General features: G+C 43.5%; 2 protein-coding genes across 2 annotated transcripts in view; both read right to left on the bottom strand.

The window, feature by feature from the left end:
* Positions 1-21,870, bottom strand: part of LOC143038564 (THUMP domain-containing protein 1 homolog) — a 479,094-nt gene that overhangs the window by 345,108 nt on the left and 112,116 nt on the right. The gene's annotated exons all lie outside the window — the stretch shown is intronic.
* LOC143038328 (uncharacterized) lies at positions 4,126-6,400 on the bottom strand. The gene is made up of 2 exons (XM_076207355.1): positions 6,059-6,400; positions 4,126-5,084 (listed from the first exon to the last, which is right to left on the bottom strand). The coding sequence occupies exons 1-2, from the start codon at positions 6,398-6,400 to the stop codon at positions 4,584-4,586; spliced, it is 843 nt and encodes a 280-aa protein (XP_076063470.1). The 3' UTR covers positions 4,126-4,583.

Here is a 21,870-nt window from a genome sequence, read left to right as displayed (position 1 = left end):
ATAAAGGGGAAAACAAGGAAGACCCTACTAACTATAGACCGGTCTCTCTTACAAGTACGATAGCTAAAATTTGTGAAAGAATGATAAAAATTAGATGGGCAAGGCATTTGAAAAAAAAAAAACAACGTACTAAATCCAAGGCAATTTGGATTTAGACAAGGATGATCATGCATCACAAACTCAATGTTTTTCTATTCAAGACTAATAGATGTAATACAAGAAAGAGATGGATGGGTTGATTGTGCATTTCTAGACCAGAAAAAAGCTTTTGATAAGGTACCACATAAGAAGTTGCTAAAGAACTCAGAAATTGCAGGAGGAATACAGGGCAAACTGCTGAAGTGGATGGAAGGCTTCTTGCATGAAAGAAAAATGAGAGTGGTGATGAGAGACAAACACTCTAATTGGGATGGATTCCACAAGGAACAGTCCTGGCCCTAATAATGTTTGCTCTATATATCAATGATATGTATAAAGGAATTGAAAGTTATATGAGCTTCTTTGCAGATGATGCAAAATTGTTGAAAAAAGTGAACACTGAAGATTACGAGTCGCTACAGAGAGAAAAAAAAAAGTAGGATCATATAAATTGCGAGAGGAAGAAATTAAAAAAGTAGAAAATGAACAGGACCTGGGAGTCATTATTATGAATAATATGTCCCCTGAGAAACAAACAAAAATTTTGGAGAAACTTATAATTAATAAGAACAATCAAAGTGGCATTTACATACCTGGATGAAGAAATGGTGAAGAAAATACTAGTCACTTTGATAAGACCAAGATTGGAGTATGCAGCGATGAAGTGGTCACCAAGTACAAAAAAATGTATAAGAAAACTTGAAGGAATACAAAGAGCAATTACGAAATTGGCACCAACACTCTCAGAACTATCATATGAAGAGAGACTAGCAAAACTTGAGCTACAGACATTACAGCAAAGAAGTGAGAGAGGAGACTTGATAACTATTTATAGAATCATGAAAGGCATAGAAACTATTGATAGAGGGGATCTAATAACATGGGATAGTAGAGATACAAGATGACAGAAAGAAAATCAAGACAGACAGTTATAAAAGAGACCCGAAAAAGAATAGATTTCCCCACATGGTAATAGACGTTTGGAACAAGTTAGATGAAAATGTGGTGTGTGCAAAAACGATACACAAATTAAAAAAGTCTAGATACAACGAGATATGAAGACGGGACACCACAAGCATAGCTCCCCTTCCTTTGAAATACAACTAGGTAAATGCAGTACACACACAAAAAAAAAAAAATTTGTAATGTAGAATTTATCGATTGTTGCCGAGTGAGTATTGACTGGCTGGCTGGCAATAGTAATTTGCATGTCCTCTTTCTATGCAGAAATCTCAAATGACTATCAGACTTCAAAACTTTTTTGTATCATTTAAATATTAAATTTTTATATTCAAAGGATTGTGGTGTTTATCTATCCTTGGGAAACTAGGTGCACGACCAAATGCTCCATTCCAGGCCTATTTGGTTACTTTACACAGACCTCTTGTTAAATAATTGGTCCTGAATAAACTCGAAAACGAAGCACATGACACAGATATCGCGTCACACGATTTTATTCACCCAAGAGACAGGTGTCTTCTTGAAAGAGGTCTCCATCCGTAACAAAATACTACGGGGTAAATGTCCCATGTACCAGTGTAGGGCTACTTGTTAGAAGGGTTAATGGAGCTTTAAAGTCCACTTATACACAGAAATCTTATACTATATAACTGTACAAGGATCGTGAGGTTTTGGCGTGGCGGACGCACACGGCTCAATCCCCTGGAAGGGCTTCGATACTTACACTAAATAGCAATGAACTACTGGCCTTTGAGACACCGTATTGTTACAGCCAATGTTTTGGCAAACATGTTGTCAGGAGCTCTTAGGTAACGAGACACCTTTCAAAATTTTGAACATACTGCCCGGGCGTGATAAGATGTGTCATAAGTCTCATAACTTGGGCTAACTGGGACAGACCACCCACTCACGCAGGATCGGTTTGTATGGGAGAAGAATGTCCAAGAAAATGAAAAGATAGTAGTGTATAAAAGGGGGCTATTGCCAACAAGCGCTTTTTGCATGGGCGATTGATCGTGGTGGCTCGGGAGAAATGGGCAGGTGAACTTGGACGGTGGCGCCGACGCCTGCGATTAAAATCACCATAAGCTGAGAAAATGGTAGGAGGCGTAGTAGTCAAGGTTGAAAAACTAAAAACTCTTTAGTGGGAGGTAAACTTAAATGAGATGTAGTACAAGAGAGTTAGAAAGGAAGCGAATTTTAGTCGAAGAAAAAGTACGTGTAGATGAGAGGTGTATGCATCTAACAAGAAGTGAGTAGGGTTCACTTTCCTCGTGTGGCGTTGCTGATTAACCCCAAGCTAGTCAAAAGCGCGTTGCTGATTAACCCCAAGCTAGGCAAAGCGCGTTGCTGGTTAACCCCAAGCAAGGCAATGGGCGATATCCGAAGAGTAGACAAAAGAGTGTATCTGATGGCAATGCGGGGGGCAGGCGGGCGAGTGTTGATTTGTGTCTCTATTCTTCCGAGTACAACTCTGAATGCAGAGAATTACGTGACTCGGGAAACATATGTATTTGTCTAAAGTGTAAAGCCGCTCGCCAGCGTCAACAAAGAGATTAGGTGTCTGCCGGACTAGTCGGCAGCAGAGGAGACTAAAGCACAAAAAATCTCCCCCACGATCGGCCGGCAAGGACTTATGGGCGTTGGCTGAGAGAGCTTGATCGAAGGGGTCCGACCTCTGCTGAGCCAGCGAGTGAAGATTGTGTCAGTCTCTTTTCTTCCAAGCACAACTCTGAAAGCAGATAATTACGTGGCTTGGGAAACTTGTACATTTGTCTAAGGTGTAAGCCCGCTTGCCAGCATCAACGAAGAAGTCAGGCGTGTGCCGGACCGGTCAGTATAGGAAAGAAAAATCTCCTTAGCTACGACCTGCCAGCGAGGATCGATGGGCGTTGGTTGAAAGAGATGGAGGGAAGGGCGACGTCTGACCTCTGCTGAGTCGGTGTTGATTCACTCGTACTTCTTCGCAGCTTAAGCCAATAGTTCCGTCGGAAGGATGGGACTGGTTGCAACTTCCCTGGCAGGATTTTTTCTGCATCATCAATAAGTAAGTCATCTTCAAATATCTTGTGATGTGGTGAAAACGAAGCCCTTCTTTTGGTGAGTCTAGGTCATTCACCCTCCGTGGACAATATGTCCCCCAAAGAAAATTACCCCCCATGACAGTTATCCCTTGTTACAATGACTTAAAATTGTTATTTATATTTCTCCTACTCTCCTAATTGCTTTTTAATGAAGTTAAATATTTTCTTAATTTTTACAAGCTTTTTCCTTGTTGATTTCAGAATTCATGCAGAAATTGTTTAAGCAGCTTGGAATTTATCAGAAGTAGAGACCGACTATTGTAAGATGAATATATCCCTCTTAAACAAAAAGACTTAGCTAATGGTGTGGTGTCATTTGAATGTGATGACACAGATAAAAAGCCACTTGCAAAGCAAAACTGAAAGTGCATATACAACGAAATATTGTTGGTAGACTTCATGACCACACCCATGCATCAAATGAAACGAAAATCGAAGCTGCAAAAAAAACCTTAAGATAAATGTGCGTATTATCACAACAGAAGAAACTCCACAGCAAATAATTTCAGAGGCCTCTGCTCCCATTGATGAAGAAATGGGAGCAAATTTACCTTCAAATCACCATTTAAAATGTAACATTAGACATCAGCGACAACGTTTGTCTCACTTGCGGCCATATCCACTAAAGGGCCCTACACACGCTCACTTTCAATCAGACTTGTCTGCACAGACCAAATCTGAGCAAATAAATCTGCCGACAGGTTTTGCCTCCACACTATTCAGACAAGTCTGTGTAAACAGTTCAGTTAGCTTTGGTTCAGGTTAACGGGAGCATGTATACAACCAAGGAAGACCTCCTAGCTGGTTTGGCTGTGACATTAATAGCAAGAAAAAGAAAACTAGACAAGAAGAAATTGAAAAGAAAGTGGTGTAAATAACGGCTTTTACAGAGGGATCAGTTTTCACATATAAATGTGCTATCAGAACTACGGCTGGAGTCGAATGACTGGTTTAACTATCTACGTATGGACGAAGAAAGGTATCGGAACCTCCTGTCACTAGTTACACCTCTCATAGAGAAGCAAGATACCTGTATGAGAAAAGCCAGTAGTCCCCATGAGCGCTTAACTGCAACTCTCAGGTTTTTAGCAACAGGAAGAAGCTATGAAGATATGAAGTTTTCAACAATAATTTCCCCCCCAAGCATTAAGGGCTGTAATACCAGAAACATGTCAAGCAATCTACAGGGCATTATATAAAAACTTTATGAAGGTAAGTACTTTATTGAAGTTGCCAAAAATGCGAAACCAGTGGAATGCAGTGTAAACAAAGAATATGCGCCATTGTAGTTTTACTTTTTCGTGAACCTGTCAACTGAAAAACCATATGAAAATAAGAAACTTAAACTAGGCTTTTGCATCGAGCTTGCCAGGTCAAAAACCATGATTGACAGTCTTAAAACTACATTGGATAAATGGAACTGAAATATTCACTAGCAGACAGTGACTGAGACATCACGTATGTTGCGAGTGACGAGTTTTGAGGGAGGTATTCAGGCTGGGGAAATGCACCTTCCAACTGTTTATTAGGCTTGGATAAAGTCCAGTGCCTATTCAAGTTGCCAAGTTGAGCCTCAAACAGTACATCATTCATGAGTTTCACTGCATATAATCGCTGATCTTTTGCAACATGTCTAAGTGTTGTAGCAAAGTTCTTCCCCATAATATCAAAATCATCTTCTGGACGGGATGATTTAAAATGTTCTCCGATCAATGACAAAACAGCATCAGTCTGATCCACTTTGCGCTTTCGTTGAGGCTTCTTGCTTTTGGTTAATACCCCAGATTCTGTACAGTTGGAGACTAATGTTGGTTCATTGGTTTGACAGCTGGTGCTAGCTTCCAGTGATGTCTTGGGTGTCTCGGGTCGACTGTCAGCCTCACAGTCACTGATTTCCACTTCCTGTGAACAAGTAATGAAATTATCGTCAGTAACTTAGTACAGGACAAGTGTGGGGTTGGCCAGTACTGGCCTAATGCAATATCAGCGTATTTAGTAGTTTTTTCTTATTGTTTCAGTTTCCCACGTCGGAAGAAGAATGGAGAGGTGTTGCAAAGGGATTTGAAGACAAATGGCATTTTCTTCACTGTTTAGGAGCAGTGGATGGGAAACACGTCCAGATCATTCCACCACCAGATAGTGGCTCATTTTATTACAATTACAAAGGCTACCATAGTTTGGTGTTGATGGGAATAGCAAATGCTAATTATGAGTTTATCATATGTCATTTTGGTACAAATGGTAGAATCTCAGATGGTGGAGTCTTGGACAACACTAAATTTTATGATAAACTTGTTGGTGGTCTCTTGTGTGTACCTGTTGCAGAGAAAGTGCATAATAGTGAGAAAGTGCTACCCTATGTATTTCTTGGTGACGAAGCTTTCGCTATGAGAAAAGATTTTCTTAAACCCTTTAGTCAAAAAGACTTAACATGAGCGCAGTGTTTAATTATCGTCTGTCTAGAGCTCGTAGAGTAATTGAGAATGTATTTGGTATTTTGGCTGCCAGATTTAGGATATTTCACACAAAAATAAATTTAGGACTTCAGAACATAAACAGTGTTGTAATGGCTTGTTGTATTTTGCACTTTTTTTTTACGTATAACTTCCTCTGATCATTAAACACCATCAGAGTGCTTTGATGTAGAAGACACTGAGAGTGGTACACATACTATAGGTCTCAGAACAGATTCAAGAAACTTGGTTTCACTGAATATAGGACGTAACAGACATCCTGTCCAGGATGCCAAGCAAGTTCGTGAAATGTACCTACAATACTTTAACAATGAAGGCAAACTTTCGTGGCAGAATCATATGGTGAGTGCAGACAAAGTGTATATAAATATATGGCACGAAATATAAATGTGTTTTACTCACCTGTATTGGAGAGTCATCTAGAGTAGATACAGAGTGACTTGGTAATTCTTGGTCTGACAGAAACTGCAGAAGGTTAAAGTACCACAGACGAGGTGTGTAGACATCTTCCTCACCACATCCAGATTTCTTGGAGGACACTACTTTATTCAGTTCCCTTCTGTATGTACTGCGGATGTTATTTATCTTTTTAACTACTGTTTCTCTGTCTGCCTCTGGCTCCACTTCTCTCAGCTTTTTAACAAGCCTTTCATATGCAGCTGCCTTTTTCTGCCTGTCACTGTATTCTTTGCTTTTAATTCTCCATATTGATGGTTCACTTCGATATATATCAATGAAGTCCATGATAAATTCCTTTGAGTGATTACGAAAGTCATACATCATTTACAGTAGCGCTACAACTGAAATCTGAGGAAATGGCGGGAACTCGCCTACACACGCACAGAGATGTCTGCGCAGACACAATATCAAGCTATAGTTGATTTTGCAGACCTAGCAAATGGTCTGTGCAGACCACAAATCTCCTCTACACACATTCAGACTTGTCTGCGCATACATGGTCTGTGCAGACAAGTCTGAGTAAAAGTCTGAGCGTGTGTAGGGCCCAGGCTGCCCGCACACGAGCAACATTTTATTGCTAATTGTCACAACAAAATTGTCAAAAATAGAACGCACACATCTCTTTGGGTGCCCGCACATGGACAATGTTGCACATGAGTGGGTATTTAACAAGAAAACAGATACATTAATAGATCCTAAGAATAGAGCCATGTGTGTCATGATTCGCGGCCTAGTGAAACAATGGAAGCAGCTTGTCTATTATGATTTTGATTGCTGTCTAACCAAAGAAATTTTGTATGATATACAGAATATAGAAGCGGCTGGTTTCATTGTTTTAGCAATAGTCAGTGACCATAGTCCAACAAACATAAGGTTATGAGAGGATTTAGGTATTTGCAGTAGCGTCATCTAAACTCGTTACTAAAAACACACGAAACAAAGGAACGACGCTTTCGGACGTAGAGAGAGCGCGGACGACAGCCCGGCGTGAGCGGGTCGGATCGGTCAGTCGAGTACAGTACAGTCAGTTACTAGAAGCACGCCAGTTGGGTAGCATTCACCGACTAGAACGGATCGGTAGCAGTATAAACTTATACTTAACTACTTAAACTTTGACACATAAGACGCCGGTAAGACAATCCGGAGACAGGTACGTAAGACATTGTTGACGATTATGACTAAACAGACTTACACTTTTGCGTACCGGCTTTCCGCGATTGCTCCTACCGGCCCCTACCTCTTCTATGGGACCTGTGCCTACCGCAATTGGTAACTATCGTTAATATATATTTCCTAATCCTATTCATTATATGCGGGTACGATCCTGCATATAAATTGGCGACGAGGATTGGATTGATACCCTAAGTAGGAAACTTCGTGCCGGTACCTTAGACTTAGTATAGTTGGCGTATCCTATGTTTGGAAAATTGCTATAGGTTAGCTAATGGGATTTTGTGGGCAAGCTAGGCTATTCTAAAACCGCATATATCTATCTTACCTGCGCTAATATTTTGTTTACATTTATTGCGAATTTACAATTGCGTTTTATTGTAACCTTTTGTATTGCTAGGCTATTTCTATTATTCATTGCAATTGCTATTAGGCCTATTTGTACATACTTTTGCTATTGTTCAGTGTATTTTTTTGTGATGTGGTAATTTTTGCAGTTTTCTAAAGTTAGGTGTGACTATAGCCTAATCTATGTTGAGGTTAGTTTTCTTGTTTCCTCTTGTTTGGTGAAGTTGTTTGCTAAGTTCTTGGCTAACCATGGCTAATAGGGTTGGTTCAATTGAACCGTACAATGAGTCAGAGGAGGATTTTGATTCATATGTCAGTAGAATTAAAATGTATTTTGTTGCTAATGATGTGGGTGACGCAAAGAAGGTGGCTGCATTCTTCACGTTGGCGGGACCTAAAATATTTGGATTGGCTAGGGATTTGCTCTCTCCTGCAAAACCGGAATTGAGTACTTTAGATAAAGTTCTTGATACGCTTAGGACACACTACAAACCTAAGTTTTTCTTATCTATGAACGCTATAAATTCTATTCTCGTGCCTAGAAGTCTAACGAGTCCGTAAAGGATTTTGTAGCTGCGTTGAAAGCTCTTGCCCACACTTGTGAGTTTGGGGCAACGTTATCTCAGATGCTACGGGATAGATTTGTGATGGGTCTTGCTAGTGATAAAATTCAGCAAGTATTGTTGACCGAGTCTGATTTAACCTTTGAGAAAGCTGTTAGTATGGCTACAGCTAGGGAGACGGCATCGAAGGATGTTCAAGCTATGGCTAGTGGCTCAGTTCATTATGTACCTAGTAAGCAGCCGGGTCCTAAGAAGACTTCCACCTCAAATTCTAATTCTAGTACAGTTTCTAAGAGCTATCCTTATAGTAAGACAAAATCCACTAATGTTTCCAGTGCTAGAAATATGTCTAATGTTCCTAAGACTCCTTGTTCAGGGTGTGGTAAGTTGCATTGGAAGCGTGATTGTCCTTTCAAGAATGCTTCATGTCATTTGTGTAAACAGAAGGGGCACCTTAAGAAGATGTGTTACACATCGAAGTCTAAGACTACTCCGTCGAAGAGTAACGTAAACTTTACTGACTGTAACGAGTTGCCCACGGAGTCCTCAGTTGATTCCAGTTATGAATATATATATGCTATCTCAGAGAATGTAAGTGACGAGCCTATCATGGTGGATGTCACCCTAAATTCAGTACGTGTTCCTATGGAGATGGACACAGGCGCTACTTGTTCTTTAATGCCTCGATGTCAGTATGAGGGTTTTTGGCCTGTGGAATCAGAACGTCCTCCGCTAAATGCATCTCTTACAGTGGTGAGTGCGTATGGAGGTACACCTCTAAAGGTATTGGGAGACATAACTGTCTCTGCTAAACTTCAATCGGCTGGGTTGAGATTGAGCATTGAGTACTTTAGGTGTTCCATGTGTAACATATTTGGGTTACAAGATAGATAAGGAAGGAATACATCCTACTAAGGATAAAGTTCAGGCTATTGCAGATGCACCTGCACCTACTAATGTTTCTCAATTGAGATCCTTTCTAGGGCTACTAAACTTCTACCGAAGGTTTACACCTCAAGCTTCCTCTAAGTTGGCACCTTTAAATAACTTACTAAAAGCTAAAACTCCATGGGTCTGGGGTAAGGAACAAGAATCTGCATTCTCCGCATATAAGGAGACTCTTTTGAAATCAAAAGCGCTGGTACATTTTGATCCAAAACAACCGTTAGTAGCTGTAGCTGATAGCAGCTCATATGGTATAGGAGCTGTACTATGTCATCTAATTGATGGTGAGGAGAGACCTATCTGTTTTGCCTCTCGCACGCTAACGTCTTCAGAGCGAAACTATGCTCAGCTAGAGAAAGAGGCACTAGCTATTGTCTATGCTTTGCGCAAATTTCACAATTATTTGTGGGTCAGAATAATTTTGATGTTATTACTGATCATAAACCCTTGTTACGGATCTTTTCACCTAATAAAATTATTCCTCCTATGTCTTCCGGACGAATCCAACGTTGGTCATTGCTACTCCAAGCTTATAAGTTTACATTACGTCATCGGTCGGGTGCACTCCTTGGTACCGCTGACACATTTAGTTGTCTTCCTTTGATGTCTACTACAGATTCCACTCCAGTGCCTGCTGATTGGACTAACTTAGTACATTTTCTAGAATCTTCACCCGTAGGTAGTGGAGATATCAAAGAACATACTCGGAAAGACCCTACTCTATCGAAGGTCATGCGCTTTTGTGAATTAGGTTGGCCTTCTAATACTAAGACTTTGAATAGTTTGGAATTTACTCCTTTTATCAGAAGAAGGGATGAACTTTCTATCCAAGATGGTTGTGTTTTGTGGGGTTCTCGTGTGGTTGTTCCTCCAAAATTGAGAACTAGGCTAATGGAAGAACTTCACATGGGTCACTCAGGCTCATCACGCATGAAGGAACTTGCCCGTAGCTATGTGTGGTGGCCAAATTTGGATAAGGATTTAGAAGAGTTGACAAATTCTTGTCAAGAGTGTTTAGCTCTCAGAACTATGCCTTCTAAGGCAGAGCTACACCCTTGGCAATGGCCTGATTGCCCATGGCATCGTTTTCACGTTGACTATGCGGGTCCTGTAGATGGTCGCTATTTTATAGTAATAGTGGACGCTCACTCGAAGTGGGTGGACGTTTATCCTACTTCTGGTACTACAAGTAAGGAAACTATCAAGTGCTTGCGACACTCCTTTTCTAGATTTGGACTTCCAGTGTCAATTGTATCGGACAATGGTCCATGTTTTATATATCAGGAGTTCAAAGAATTTTGTAATAATTCAGATATTAGGCACATCACTACAGCAGTATACAAACCTTCTACCAATGGTTCGGCGGAGAAAATGGTACAAACTCTCAAGAAGGCCATACGTACCTCTAAGTCAGCTATTCAGGATACTCTGGATAGATTTCTATTTAATTATAGATTAACTCCGCAATCTACGACTGGTGTCTCACCAGCCGAGTTGATGTTTGGCAGACGCCTCCGCTCGCGTCTGGACCTTTTATGGCCTGCAGATGGTGTGTCTTCTAGAGTATCTAAGAAACAGCAAGCACAAAAGAAAGAACATACTAACGCTCCTCGATCTATACACCTCTCACCTGAATCACCAGTGATGATTCGTAACTATGTCCCTGATGGTTCTAAGTGGATCCCTTCCACAGTCGTAAAACAAACTGGTCCTTTGTCCTATCAGTGTTCAGTGCCTTCTGGTAAGATAGTAGAGGCATCAAGACCTAATTATAACTAGAACAATTACTCCTCCACCTGAACAAAGTTCACCAGTGACTACTTCAATTAGTTCCCCTGCAAAACTTCCTATTTCAGAAGCAACTATGATAGCTCATCCTTCTCCACCTAGACAAGAAAATGTCAAACCTAATAGTATATCTTCCCCGTCTCCTAATTTGCGACGGTCCTCTAGGGATAGGAGACCTGTTGTGAAATTAGATTTGTAACTTGTTACTAAAAATGGGGGAAGGGAAGGGGAGTATTTTAAATGGGGAAATTTTTGCATCTACTGTAAAGGGAGGGAGAGATATTTTGACTAAATGTGCAGGGGTGCAGTAGTGTTATCTAAACTCGTTACTAAAAACACACGAAACAAAGGAACGACGCTTTCGGACGTAGAGAGAGCGCGGACGACAGCCCGGCGTGAGCGGGTCGGATCGGTCAGTCGAGTACAGTACAGTCAGTTACTAGAAGCACGCCAGTTGGGTAGCATTCACCGACTAGAACGGATCGGTAGCAGTATAAACTTATACTTAACTACTTAAACTTTGACACATAAGACGCCGGTAAGACAATCCGGAGACAGGTACGAAAGACATTGTTGACGATTATGACTAAACAGACTTACACTATTGCGTACCGGCTTTCCGCGATTGCTCCTACCGACCCCTACCTCTTCTATGGGACCTGTGCCTACCGTAAGTAATTGGTACATACATCATACATATACCAATGCTTTTTCCCCCTTCCAAGGGAGGTAGCCAAAAAGGGAAAGGCATTAAAACACTCCCACCCATTTCATCCCTAAATACACTCCACACCCCTCCCACCCTTCCTCTCATCTGAGCACCTCCTGGATGACGGGTCATCCCTGCACCCTGCCCACCGCCCTGGGTCAGAAGCAGTGTCGCAAGACACAGTACATCCACAGCGAGGCCGCTTCATTTAATCGGCAACCCCCCCTCTCCGTCCCCCTTTGCATATAAGGCGAGGACGGGGAGAAATCCCTTCGGGCTGCGTCAAAATTTACTCACACATACTACCCCACCCCCCACTTCCCCGCCCATTCCTCCTCATGCAGTCACAACATCATCCATATACAACCATTCTCCACTCACCTCTGTCTTCCGTCCTCTCCTCCCTTCCTTCCTCAACAGACATTCTCCTCTTCCCCAAAGCCCCCTTCACCCCATCCATCCACCTCATCCTAGGACGTCCCCTCATGTTCACTCCCTCCACATCTGCCTTCCATACCTCTTTTACTAGTCTTTCTTCACTCATTCTTTCCATGTGTCCAAACCATCCTAATATTCTTTCATCAACCCTATCTCCCAAATCCTTTTTCACCCTGTTCTCCTCCTCACCTCATTTCTCACTCTATCTAGCCTAGTAACCCCCACCATACTTCTCAGACACCTCATCTCAAACACATTCAAACTCCTTCTCTCTTCTTCTCTTATGTTCCACGTTTCTGCCCCATACAGTGCTGTTGGCACAATCACTCCTTCATAGAGTCTCCTCTTCGCATCCATTCCCAAACGTCTATTCCTCATTACACTCTTTAAACCACCAAGGCATTTACTCGCTTCTCTCAATCTACATTCTACCTCCACCTTCACTCCACCTTTTCCTGCTACACTTGCACCCAAGTATCTAAAACTATCCACTTCCTCCAGTCGCTCTCCCTTAATGTTCACTTCCAGTCTACTGCCACTTTCACCCCTTGTACATCTCATCACCTTACTTTTACCCACATTTATCTTTAGCTTTCTTCTATCACATACTCTCCCAAACTCTGCCACCAGCTTCCTCAATCCCTCCTCTGACCCTGCCACAAGCGCAGTGTCGTCCGCAAACAACAGCTGGCTCACCTCCCACTTTTCTCCATTTTCTTTAACCATCTCCAATCCCTGACTCACTACCCCTAGCATTCACCTCTCGCACCACCCCATCCATGTATAAGTTGAACAGCCAGGGCGACATAACGTAAGTAATTGGTAACTATCGTTAATATATATTTCCTAATCCTATTCATTATATGCGGGTACGATCCTGCAGTATTTGTATGGACAACTCCTCTTTTGTAATCCAGCTGATCCTGATCGGAATGTCCATGTCTTTGCTGATACACCTCATCTTGTCAAATTAATAAGAAACAATTTTTTAGATTCTAGTTTCACATTGGCAAATGGAAGCTGGGTTACCAGTGATTGTGTCAAGGAAATAATATCTAAAAGTATCAGTGATTTGAAACCAGCTCATAAATTATCTGAATGAGCGTCAAGCTTGCAACACAACTTTTATCTGAGACAACAACAAAGACCATACAGTATTTCGGAGGTAAAGGGGTTCTGAAAAGTAAAGACTGAAAAGAGACAAGCAAATTGATTTCAATTGTAGATGCACGGTTTGATGTCATGAACTCTAAGAGTTTTTTTATGATAGGAAGCCCTCTAGGAATGCTTATGGTATTCAACTTGCTCATCAAGACAGTGTACTGGAGGAAATGATCACCATTGCAAAGAGTATGAAAATCCCTGGACTAAATCACCTTTATCAATTTCAATCAATTGTCTCATCTCAGTCTTTGCAGAGCTTATATGAAATGGTCAAAGAAATGTGGTCTTACATACATACTGACATTCAGGCTAAACCAAGATGGGCTTGAACATTTATTTGGGTACATCAGGCAAATGGGTTCTACATATGATCATCCATCATCTCTTGCTTTTAAACCTAGAATAAGAGCCCATCTTCTTGGCAAAGATAGCAAATTGATGGGGAGCAAGTACAATGTAATAACTGAAAATAATGATGTACCCATGATGAGTGATTCATTCAGCAATTCTGATCAGGAGAATAGTGTGACTGATACATTGCAAAATGAATTAAGCTTATCAGCAATGATATTAACTAACTTGCATATTGATGATATTGATGATCCATACATTTCTGAGTGGAAAAAATCTAGATTTTCCTGATGATAGCATTCCATTTTTAAATTTGGGAAGTGAAATGAAAAAAGAAAGATTGCGCTATTTTGGTGGATACATTGCTTTCAAGTTTCCACAACATGAATTTCTTGGATCACATGGAACATCACACAATAATTCATGGAATACTACAGCTAGTTGGAAGTCTGGTGGTTTAATGACACCAAGTGAGAGTTTTTTTGTGTGATCTTGAGAAAATGGAACACATGTTCTTATGTTACCATGGCCAGAAATCACTAATACCAGGAACAAACTCCACAGAGAAATTAACAACACAAATCTGTACATATGTGACATTGCCTCAAGAGGTTATTCATTTTTTTTGTAAGGACACGCATGTTTTTTAGAATGCGTAACCTAAATAGAAATCTAAGACTTCACAAGAGTGAAAAAATAAAATAATCTAGTCAAATAAAAGTTATTACCTGTTATTTCGGTTTTGATATTCCATTGTATGTGTGTGTGTGTGAGAGAGAGAGAATGTTTACGTACAAGCACACACTTTTTCGAGCTCATGAAGCTAGTTACCCTTTTTGGTACTATCGAACGTATTTCTCTTCGTGTTAAGTCAAATTATAACAACTTTTATGTGCGTTTCTTAGCTCCATCCTAAAAATATAAAATATTGAAGAACAAGACGATGACTTCGTCCCTAATGATACATACCTTACTCCCGAGCTCCCTGAACGTCCCCATCCCTATGCTTTAGCCCCCCGTGTATAACCTAGTGACTGTCGAGGAGGGCAGTAACGATGTCCTAGTATTTAATATGATCAACAAAATGATCGCCAACCCTCCACTCACTCCAGAAACCTTCACGCGCTTTGGTCGCAACACCTACCTAGTGAAGGTAAAACCCCACCAGGGATTTATGCTCCAGGGTACGTCCGGGGATTTTTATGGCAGCGGAATCCTCAAAATTTCTCCATATGATGATTATAATGGCTCAAAGGGTAAGATTTTTAACTCTTCCCTTAGTAGCCTTCCAACCACTACCCTTCTTAACATGTGCCCCCAGAACGTCTTGGATGCCCACGTAGTATCCAAGTATAGCCCAGAAGAACAAAAGTTTGTCCCAACACCGCTGATAATATTAAAATTCTCCGACTCAAATCCCCCAGACGTGATCGTGATTGGGCCCCACCACTGTACGGTTAGGTCCTACGTTCAATCGCCAAGGACATGCACCCGCTGCCTGCGGTACGGTCACTCCTCCAAGATCTGTAGTTCTCCTGCCCTCTGCCGCAACTGCGCCAAACCATCCCACGTCACTGAGGGTGAATGCTGCGATCTCGCGCCAAACTGCGCTGCTTGTAATGGCACTCACCGCACATTCTCGAGGGAGTGTGAGGAACACTCCTGGCAAAGACTGGTCTCGGAAACTGCGTACAATAACCGAACCAGCTTTCGCGGTGCGGCAGCCATCCTACGGGGGGGGTCAGCGCCCCACGTCTTACGCATCGGCAACGAAGGCTTCAGTAAAGGCTAACCCGTCGCTCCTTCCCTCATCATCACATCCGGATACCACATCATCCGCCGCGACCGTCCCCGCACAATCCTCTCAATCTTCACGCCAGTCGACCTCCCAACGTGTCATATCTCGCGTCACCGACGGTAATCTCATACTTGATTCCCCCCCTCCACATCTGACAAATACACCCAATCTTGGCACTCTGGATCCAGTTAATCCTTCTTCTCGACCCGTAATGTCTTCTGATAGATCACCGAAGAAGCGCCCTGAAGCCAGTAAGTCACAATTGCCCCAGAACAACTCTAAGCCTAGCAAGTCATCAAAATCTTCAACTAAGGTCTATAGATCGCCCACACCATCCTTTGAAAAAAAGCCCCCCACTTCGGGACAATCGTGCTCTCAGCCACCATTGGCGCAATCTAGCGCAAACTCTTCATCAATGAGTGATTTCCCCCAGATGACATCCATTTCCACCCCGTCGTCTGTGCAGGATGGGGAGATTCCTGACACCGAAGACGTTATGATGAAGAGCCCAAGCAACTCCACAACTTCGCTCTTGGACCTCTCATCATTCCCGCAGTTACCTAAACATCACCCTGCCCTTTCCGGCAAGAAGCTTCCCCAGAAACGACCCCTGCCCGACGGCGACTCGAACGACCGCCCATCCAAGACCGCGCCCTCCAACACCTCCCTCAGTGTCCCCCAAATCCAATAAAAAGCTTACACAGCCTCACCCTATCAAAACCACGCCAGATCCGTCGAGGAAACAACCGCCACCTAATCCCGATCCATCTTCTAAATCACCAGAACAAAGACCGAAAGAAAGAGACCAGAGAGCCAAGACCTTACCTCAAAAAACTCCTATGGGATTCGAATCTCGTAAACCCCATGATGGCCAACTTAAGCCGTCCCCCATCGGGGGGCGGCACTCTAATTAATTCTTCAAATTCTCACCACCCACGACACTCCTTCAATGGAACATCCGAGGTCTTCGTGCGAACGGGGAGGAATTGAAGTACCTCCTCCGTGAACACAACCCCGGAGTTGTCTGTCTTCAAGAAACTATGCTTCCCTCCAGTCACTATAATCTAGGTATGAACTACAGGTTCTACGGTACCGTTCCTGCAGCCGGTTCTCCAAGCAGGGGCGGTGCTGCAATAGTCGTCCACGCAAGCGTTCAACATTCAACCATCCCTTTGCGCACAACTCTCCAGGCGACCGCTGTACGGGCCATCCTTAGCAAGAGCTACACAATCTGCTCCCTATACCTGCCACCAAGCTCTAGCGTTAATGCTTCCGACATCCAAGAACTTGTCGATGCACTCCCACCCCCATTTATCATTCTTGGTGATCTGAACGCACACAGTCCTTTGTGGCATAGCTCTTCCCGTAACGAGAAGGGCCGCGCCATTGAAAAACTTTTAGAGGAGAACGAGGTCTCCCTCATTAACGATGAAAACCCGACTTATCATAACATCTTCCTCAACACTACTTCTGTCCTGGACCTCGGAATCTGCACTTCAGCGGTCCTCGTGGACTTCTCCTGGAGGGTGTGTGCGGATTTACACGGCAGCGACCACTACCCGATAGTAGTCTCTCGTGTTTCTCCTCCCCCCATCTCCCAGCCCCAAAGGTGGAAGTTGAAAGCGGCAAATTGGCCACTCTTTGGGGAGCTGTGCTCCGAACTAAGTGACTTGCGAGTGGATGACCCGATTCAAGCTTATAATCAATTCGTCTCAATTATTCTTAACGCCGCCGGCGGTTCTATACCGATTAGCCGCCCACCGATTGGCAGACCACCTGTTCCCTGGTGGGACAACACCTGCCGGAAGCTTCGTGACACCGCTCGTTCCTGCTACCGGCGTTTCCGTCGCCTTCCGACGGAGACCAATAAGATGGTATACCAGAAAGCGGTTGCGACCAAACGAAAGTATATGAAGGAGGCGAAGCGCATATCATGGCAGAACTACGTATCGACCATTAAAACGTCGACGCCTTCGGCGTCAGTTTGGAACCGAGTGAAGAAGCTTTCCGGCAGGTACATACCATCTCCTCAACCGTCCCTCCTTATAAATAACACCGTTATCTCAGACCCGTGCGAGGTGGCCGAGGAACTCGCCACACACTTCTCCCGTATTTCCAGCTCTACTGCCCTACATCGAGAACTCCAGCTATCGGATCACGTGACGAATTCTGATGACCACGCTCCTACCAACACTGAAACTTACAATCTGCCCTTCTCCCTCCGCGAACTCAAGCATGCTATCGACCAGACGCCGAATACTAGCCCAGGCGACGACACGATTAGTGTGGACATGATTAAACACCTTCCTTCGGAGACTCTCATAACCCTCCTAGCGATATATAACAGGATTTGGTACTCTGGTCTCTTACCATTATCTTGGCGATTGTCTACGATCATCCCCATAGCCAAGCCAGGCAAGGATCACCAGATCCCTTCTAGTTACCGGCCGATCGCCCTGACGAGTGTATTATGCAAGATATTTGAGAGGATGGTCAACCTTCGACTTACCCACTACCTGGAGAGTAGAGACCACCTCACCCCTTACCAATTCGGCTTTCGTCGACACCGCTCCACCTTAGATCCTCTACTCCGTTTTTCGACACACGTGCAGGACGCCCTAGTGCGCAACATGAATACCATCGCCGTCTTCTTCGACCTGGAGAAGGCGTACGACACGACTTGGAGAGGGGGTATCTTGATGAACCTCCTCGAGATGGGAGTAAGGGGTAGGATGTTTTCCTTCCTTCGAGCTTTCATATCAGATAGGACTCTGAGAGTGAAGATCGGTGGAGCATATTCGTCGCCCAAACCCCAGGAGCAAGGTGTCCCCCAAGGCAGCGTCATCAGCCCCACCTTGTTCTTGGTCAGCATCAATGGAATAGTCCAGGCGGTTGCTGAGGCAGACACTTCACTCCAGTGCTCACTCTTCGCTGATGACTTCCTTTTGTACTTCTCCTCCATAAACCTTTTCACAGCAATCACACGCACTCAGAGCGGTGTAAATGCTGCTACTTCCTGGGCCTCTCGCAGAGGCTGCCGATTCTCCTCATCGAAGACAGTGGCGATGCACTTTTGCAAGTCTCAACAACGACCGCGCCAGAAAGTTCCTCCACATATTATTCTGGGAGGCATTCCAATACCCTATGAGCAGTCGACTAAGTTTCTTGGGGTCATTTTTGACCAAAACCTTACGTGGAACAACCACATACTCAATCTTAGACAATCTTCCCTCTCCGCCCTCAACATCTTAAAGACGGTTTCTGGACGCGACTGGGGAGCGGACCAGCCTTCGCTCCTCAGATTATACCACGCCCTCATAAGATCACGGCTGGATTACGCGTGCCAGATCTATTCCTCGGCAAGTGCGACGTCCCTCCGCTCCCTCGATACAGTACACCACCAGGCTTTGCGACTGTGTACTGGTGCCTACCGTACCTCTCCTGTCGAATCCCTCTACGTCCTCTCTGGCGATTTGCCGCTCTCTAACCGAAGGGAGCAACTTTTACTCTCCTTTTACTTCAAGTGCAAATCGTTCAGAAAGATACCATCTTTTGACGTGGTTAATAACGTGAGACTCAGGGATACATACAACACCAGAAGATCGGCTTCAGTCCCAGCACACATACGCGCGCTCCGTCTACTTGAGGAGGGAAGCGACTGCCCCCTTAAGGTGTCCGAATCCAGAAACTTTGATACCCCACCTTGGTGCAAGCCCATTCCCGAGTTCTGCCCCATGGAACAATCAAAAAGTGGACACCTGCCCTACATCGTTGCTGCCTCGTTTGAGGAGCATAAAGAATCACATGCCGACTCCATCGCGGTCTATACTGACGGATCAAAATCTCCCGCTGGTGTGGGCTGCGCAGCCGTAACATCGTCTCAAACTTTCACGGCAAAATTACCCTTCACCTCATCTGTCTTTACGGCTGAACTTTACGCAATTTTACTCGCTTTGAAGCACTTTATTCTTAATTCAGATTTTAATGATTTTACCATTTATAGCGACTCTCAATCATCAATTTTAGCACTTACTAATTTTATTCCGTCCCACCCCGTGATATCTGAGATCCAAGAGTGGCTAACGAGAACAGCAGCCAGGGAAAAAACTGTCCGATTCTGCTGGTCCCCTGGACACGTTGGTATCATTGGCAATGAGAAGGCGGACAGAGCGGCCAAATCTGCGGTGGTCCGTCCCTTACCATCGCGCGGGGACTCTCCCTTTTCCGACATCCGCACTACCATCTCCTCCCGCGTGCGTAGAAAGTTTGACACCACCTGGGACAATATTAGAACGAACCAAAAGCTACGGAGCATAAAATGTTCTGCAGATCGCTGGCCACTTCTTTCCCACCACAACCGTTTCTATCCGAAACTTTTAAAACCGTTTACGTATTGGACATACAAAGATAACCCACGAATTTTTATTCTCTCTTCCCCGGATTCCCCCTTCTTGCGAGAGGTGTGGCTCTCCCTTTTCCGTTCGTCATTTCCTGCTCGAGTGCAGATACTACGAGCCTTGGCGGCGGAAGTGGGGCCTCCCTCCTGACCTCCGTAAGATGCTTGGTGCTACACCCATGATACAACCCCTTGTAGGATTTTTAAAAGACGTTAATTTATTCTATTATATTTAATCTTAACTGTGTCGTACCTATGTATTGGTAATCTTACTTCTATTGTAGTTCGCTACTTAATGTCTAGGCTTCGTATATATTTCGTAATTATTTTAATAATTAGTCAGACAATAACGTTGTAGTTGTTTTAATTTTTAGAATCTAATATTTTAACCTCGTTATCTATTTTATCCCATGGCACGAATGGTCTAACGACCCTGTGCCGGGCTTTTGCCCACTCTAATTAATCAATCAATCAAAATCATAAAGACTAGACTCTCAATCACAGGAGGTTCTGATTAGACTTTCCTGTGCATTCCGTGCGCTGCACTGCGGAGCGTGGGTGCGTGTTCACCACGCACACGTGAGCGTCGGGAGCATCAAAGCGTCTCTGACAGAACGTCACGTGCGAGGACACGCTGGCCCTCGAGGAGAGGGAGCCCCAATCGAGACATTCGCTGGGCAGAATGGGCGCAGTTGCCAAGGTTGAATAAATTTTGTCACGTTAGATCACCAATTAAAATAATTCCTAATGCACACACACACACGCCATCACTTGCACGGAACTGAATCCCTGTAAAAGTGTAAATTGTCATTTTGTAACCAATATGGGAGAACTCGCTTAAGTCCAACATATAACCTGCCCCCTCCTCCCCCCATCAGAGACTACTATGCTCTTGTAATATTGACGTTACTCGTACACTTTGTTCTGGTCGTTCCCTAGCGAATTCTTTCCTACCAAAGATTCCATTAATATTTGAAGGCAATATGACCTTCACATTCTTTCCTTCTACCCAATACCCGACAAGTTTAGCCAAGAGAAACAAAGATTTTGATTAAAAAATGTCTACCAATCCTTGTAGTTAATTACCTTTAAAGGTTCGGTTCTGGCTAAAGACATTTCTATTAAGTTTAGTTGTGAGCTGTGGTTGTTGCAACGTCAATAAGATCAATTCAGCCACGAACCCTATCATCGTGAAATATTTTATTCTAGCCAACATCATACGATTTTATTCAGCTATTATCTGTGTATTATTTTGTATGCATTTTATCTGCCGCCAAGTAATCTTGTTCAACTGCGAAAAAACAGGAATCCTATTTGTTCCGTGGGCCTACGATAGAGAACCAATCGTTTTAATATGTGTACACACACACAATCATATAATACATTTAAGGAAAAGGGAAGTATATTCCTGTCATTTCCTCAGCAAACAGTCAACGTTTACACAAGCGTGGAGACCGATCATCCTCATGCCCTGTCCATGTGTTCTGGCCCACTAGAATGTTCATTCAACTGGGAGAGCTGCAGGCTCGGGCCAAAACAGGACCTTGATCATGGGGGTCCACTGCAGAAAAAGGTGAAGAAAAAGAGGATGAAGAAAGCGAACAAAAAGGTGAAAAGAGAAGGTAAAGGAAAAGGTGAAGAAAAATGAAGAATAAGAAGGTGGAGAAGAAAAGGAAGGTGAAGGTTTAGAAGAAAAAGAAGGTGAAGAAGATTTAGAAGAAGAAGAAGAAGAAGGTAGCAGTGGTAGTAAGGTTGTCGTCTTCACAGGGTGTTGACCAAACCTGTCTCCTTGATACCTCTTGCCGGGATGTCACACAAGCGATATGAAATAGATATTAGCTTCGAAACCAAGCAACCAACGTCCACGTAAGAGCTTCTAAGGGACCAATCGGTTTTGAAAGGGAATAATCAAGGATCGGTCCCTCGAGCTCTTGCGCCCTTCTGGGATTTTGTTTTGGTTATAACCATCCGATTCCATCCCCCTCTCCCCCAACACACAAAGTTCTGGTGCGTCTCCCCTCGCCCCCAACCCCCATCCTAACAGGGGAGTATGAACACCAATGACAAAGATGCTTTATTTTGTTT

This window comes from Oratosquilla oratoria, chromosome 24 (genome assembly GCF_046742065.1).
Source record: "Oratosquilla oratoria isolate Oo_2021 chromosome 24, ASM4674206v1, whole genome shotgun sequence".
Taxonomy (NCBI): domain Eukaryota; kingdom Metazoa; phylum Arthropoda; class Malacostraca; order Stomatopoda; family Squillidae; genus Oratosquilla; species Oratosquilla oratoria.
This window is presented reverse-complemented; position numbering and strand designations above follow the sequence as displayed.

Coding starts and splice junctions, on each gene's coding strand:
- LOC143038328 (XM_076207355.1), bottom strand. CDS start 6,400: ATGGACTTCATTGATATATATCGAAGTGAACCATCAATATGGAGAATT. Junction 5,085..6,058: donor TAGATGACTCTCCAATACAG/GTGAGTAAAACA, acceptor ACTTGTTCACAG/GAAGTGGAAATCAGTGACTG.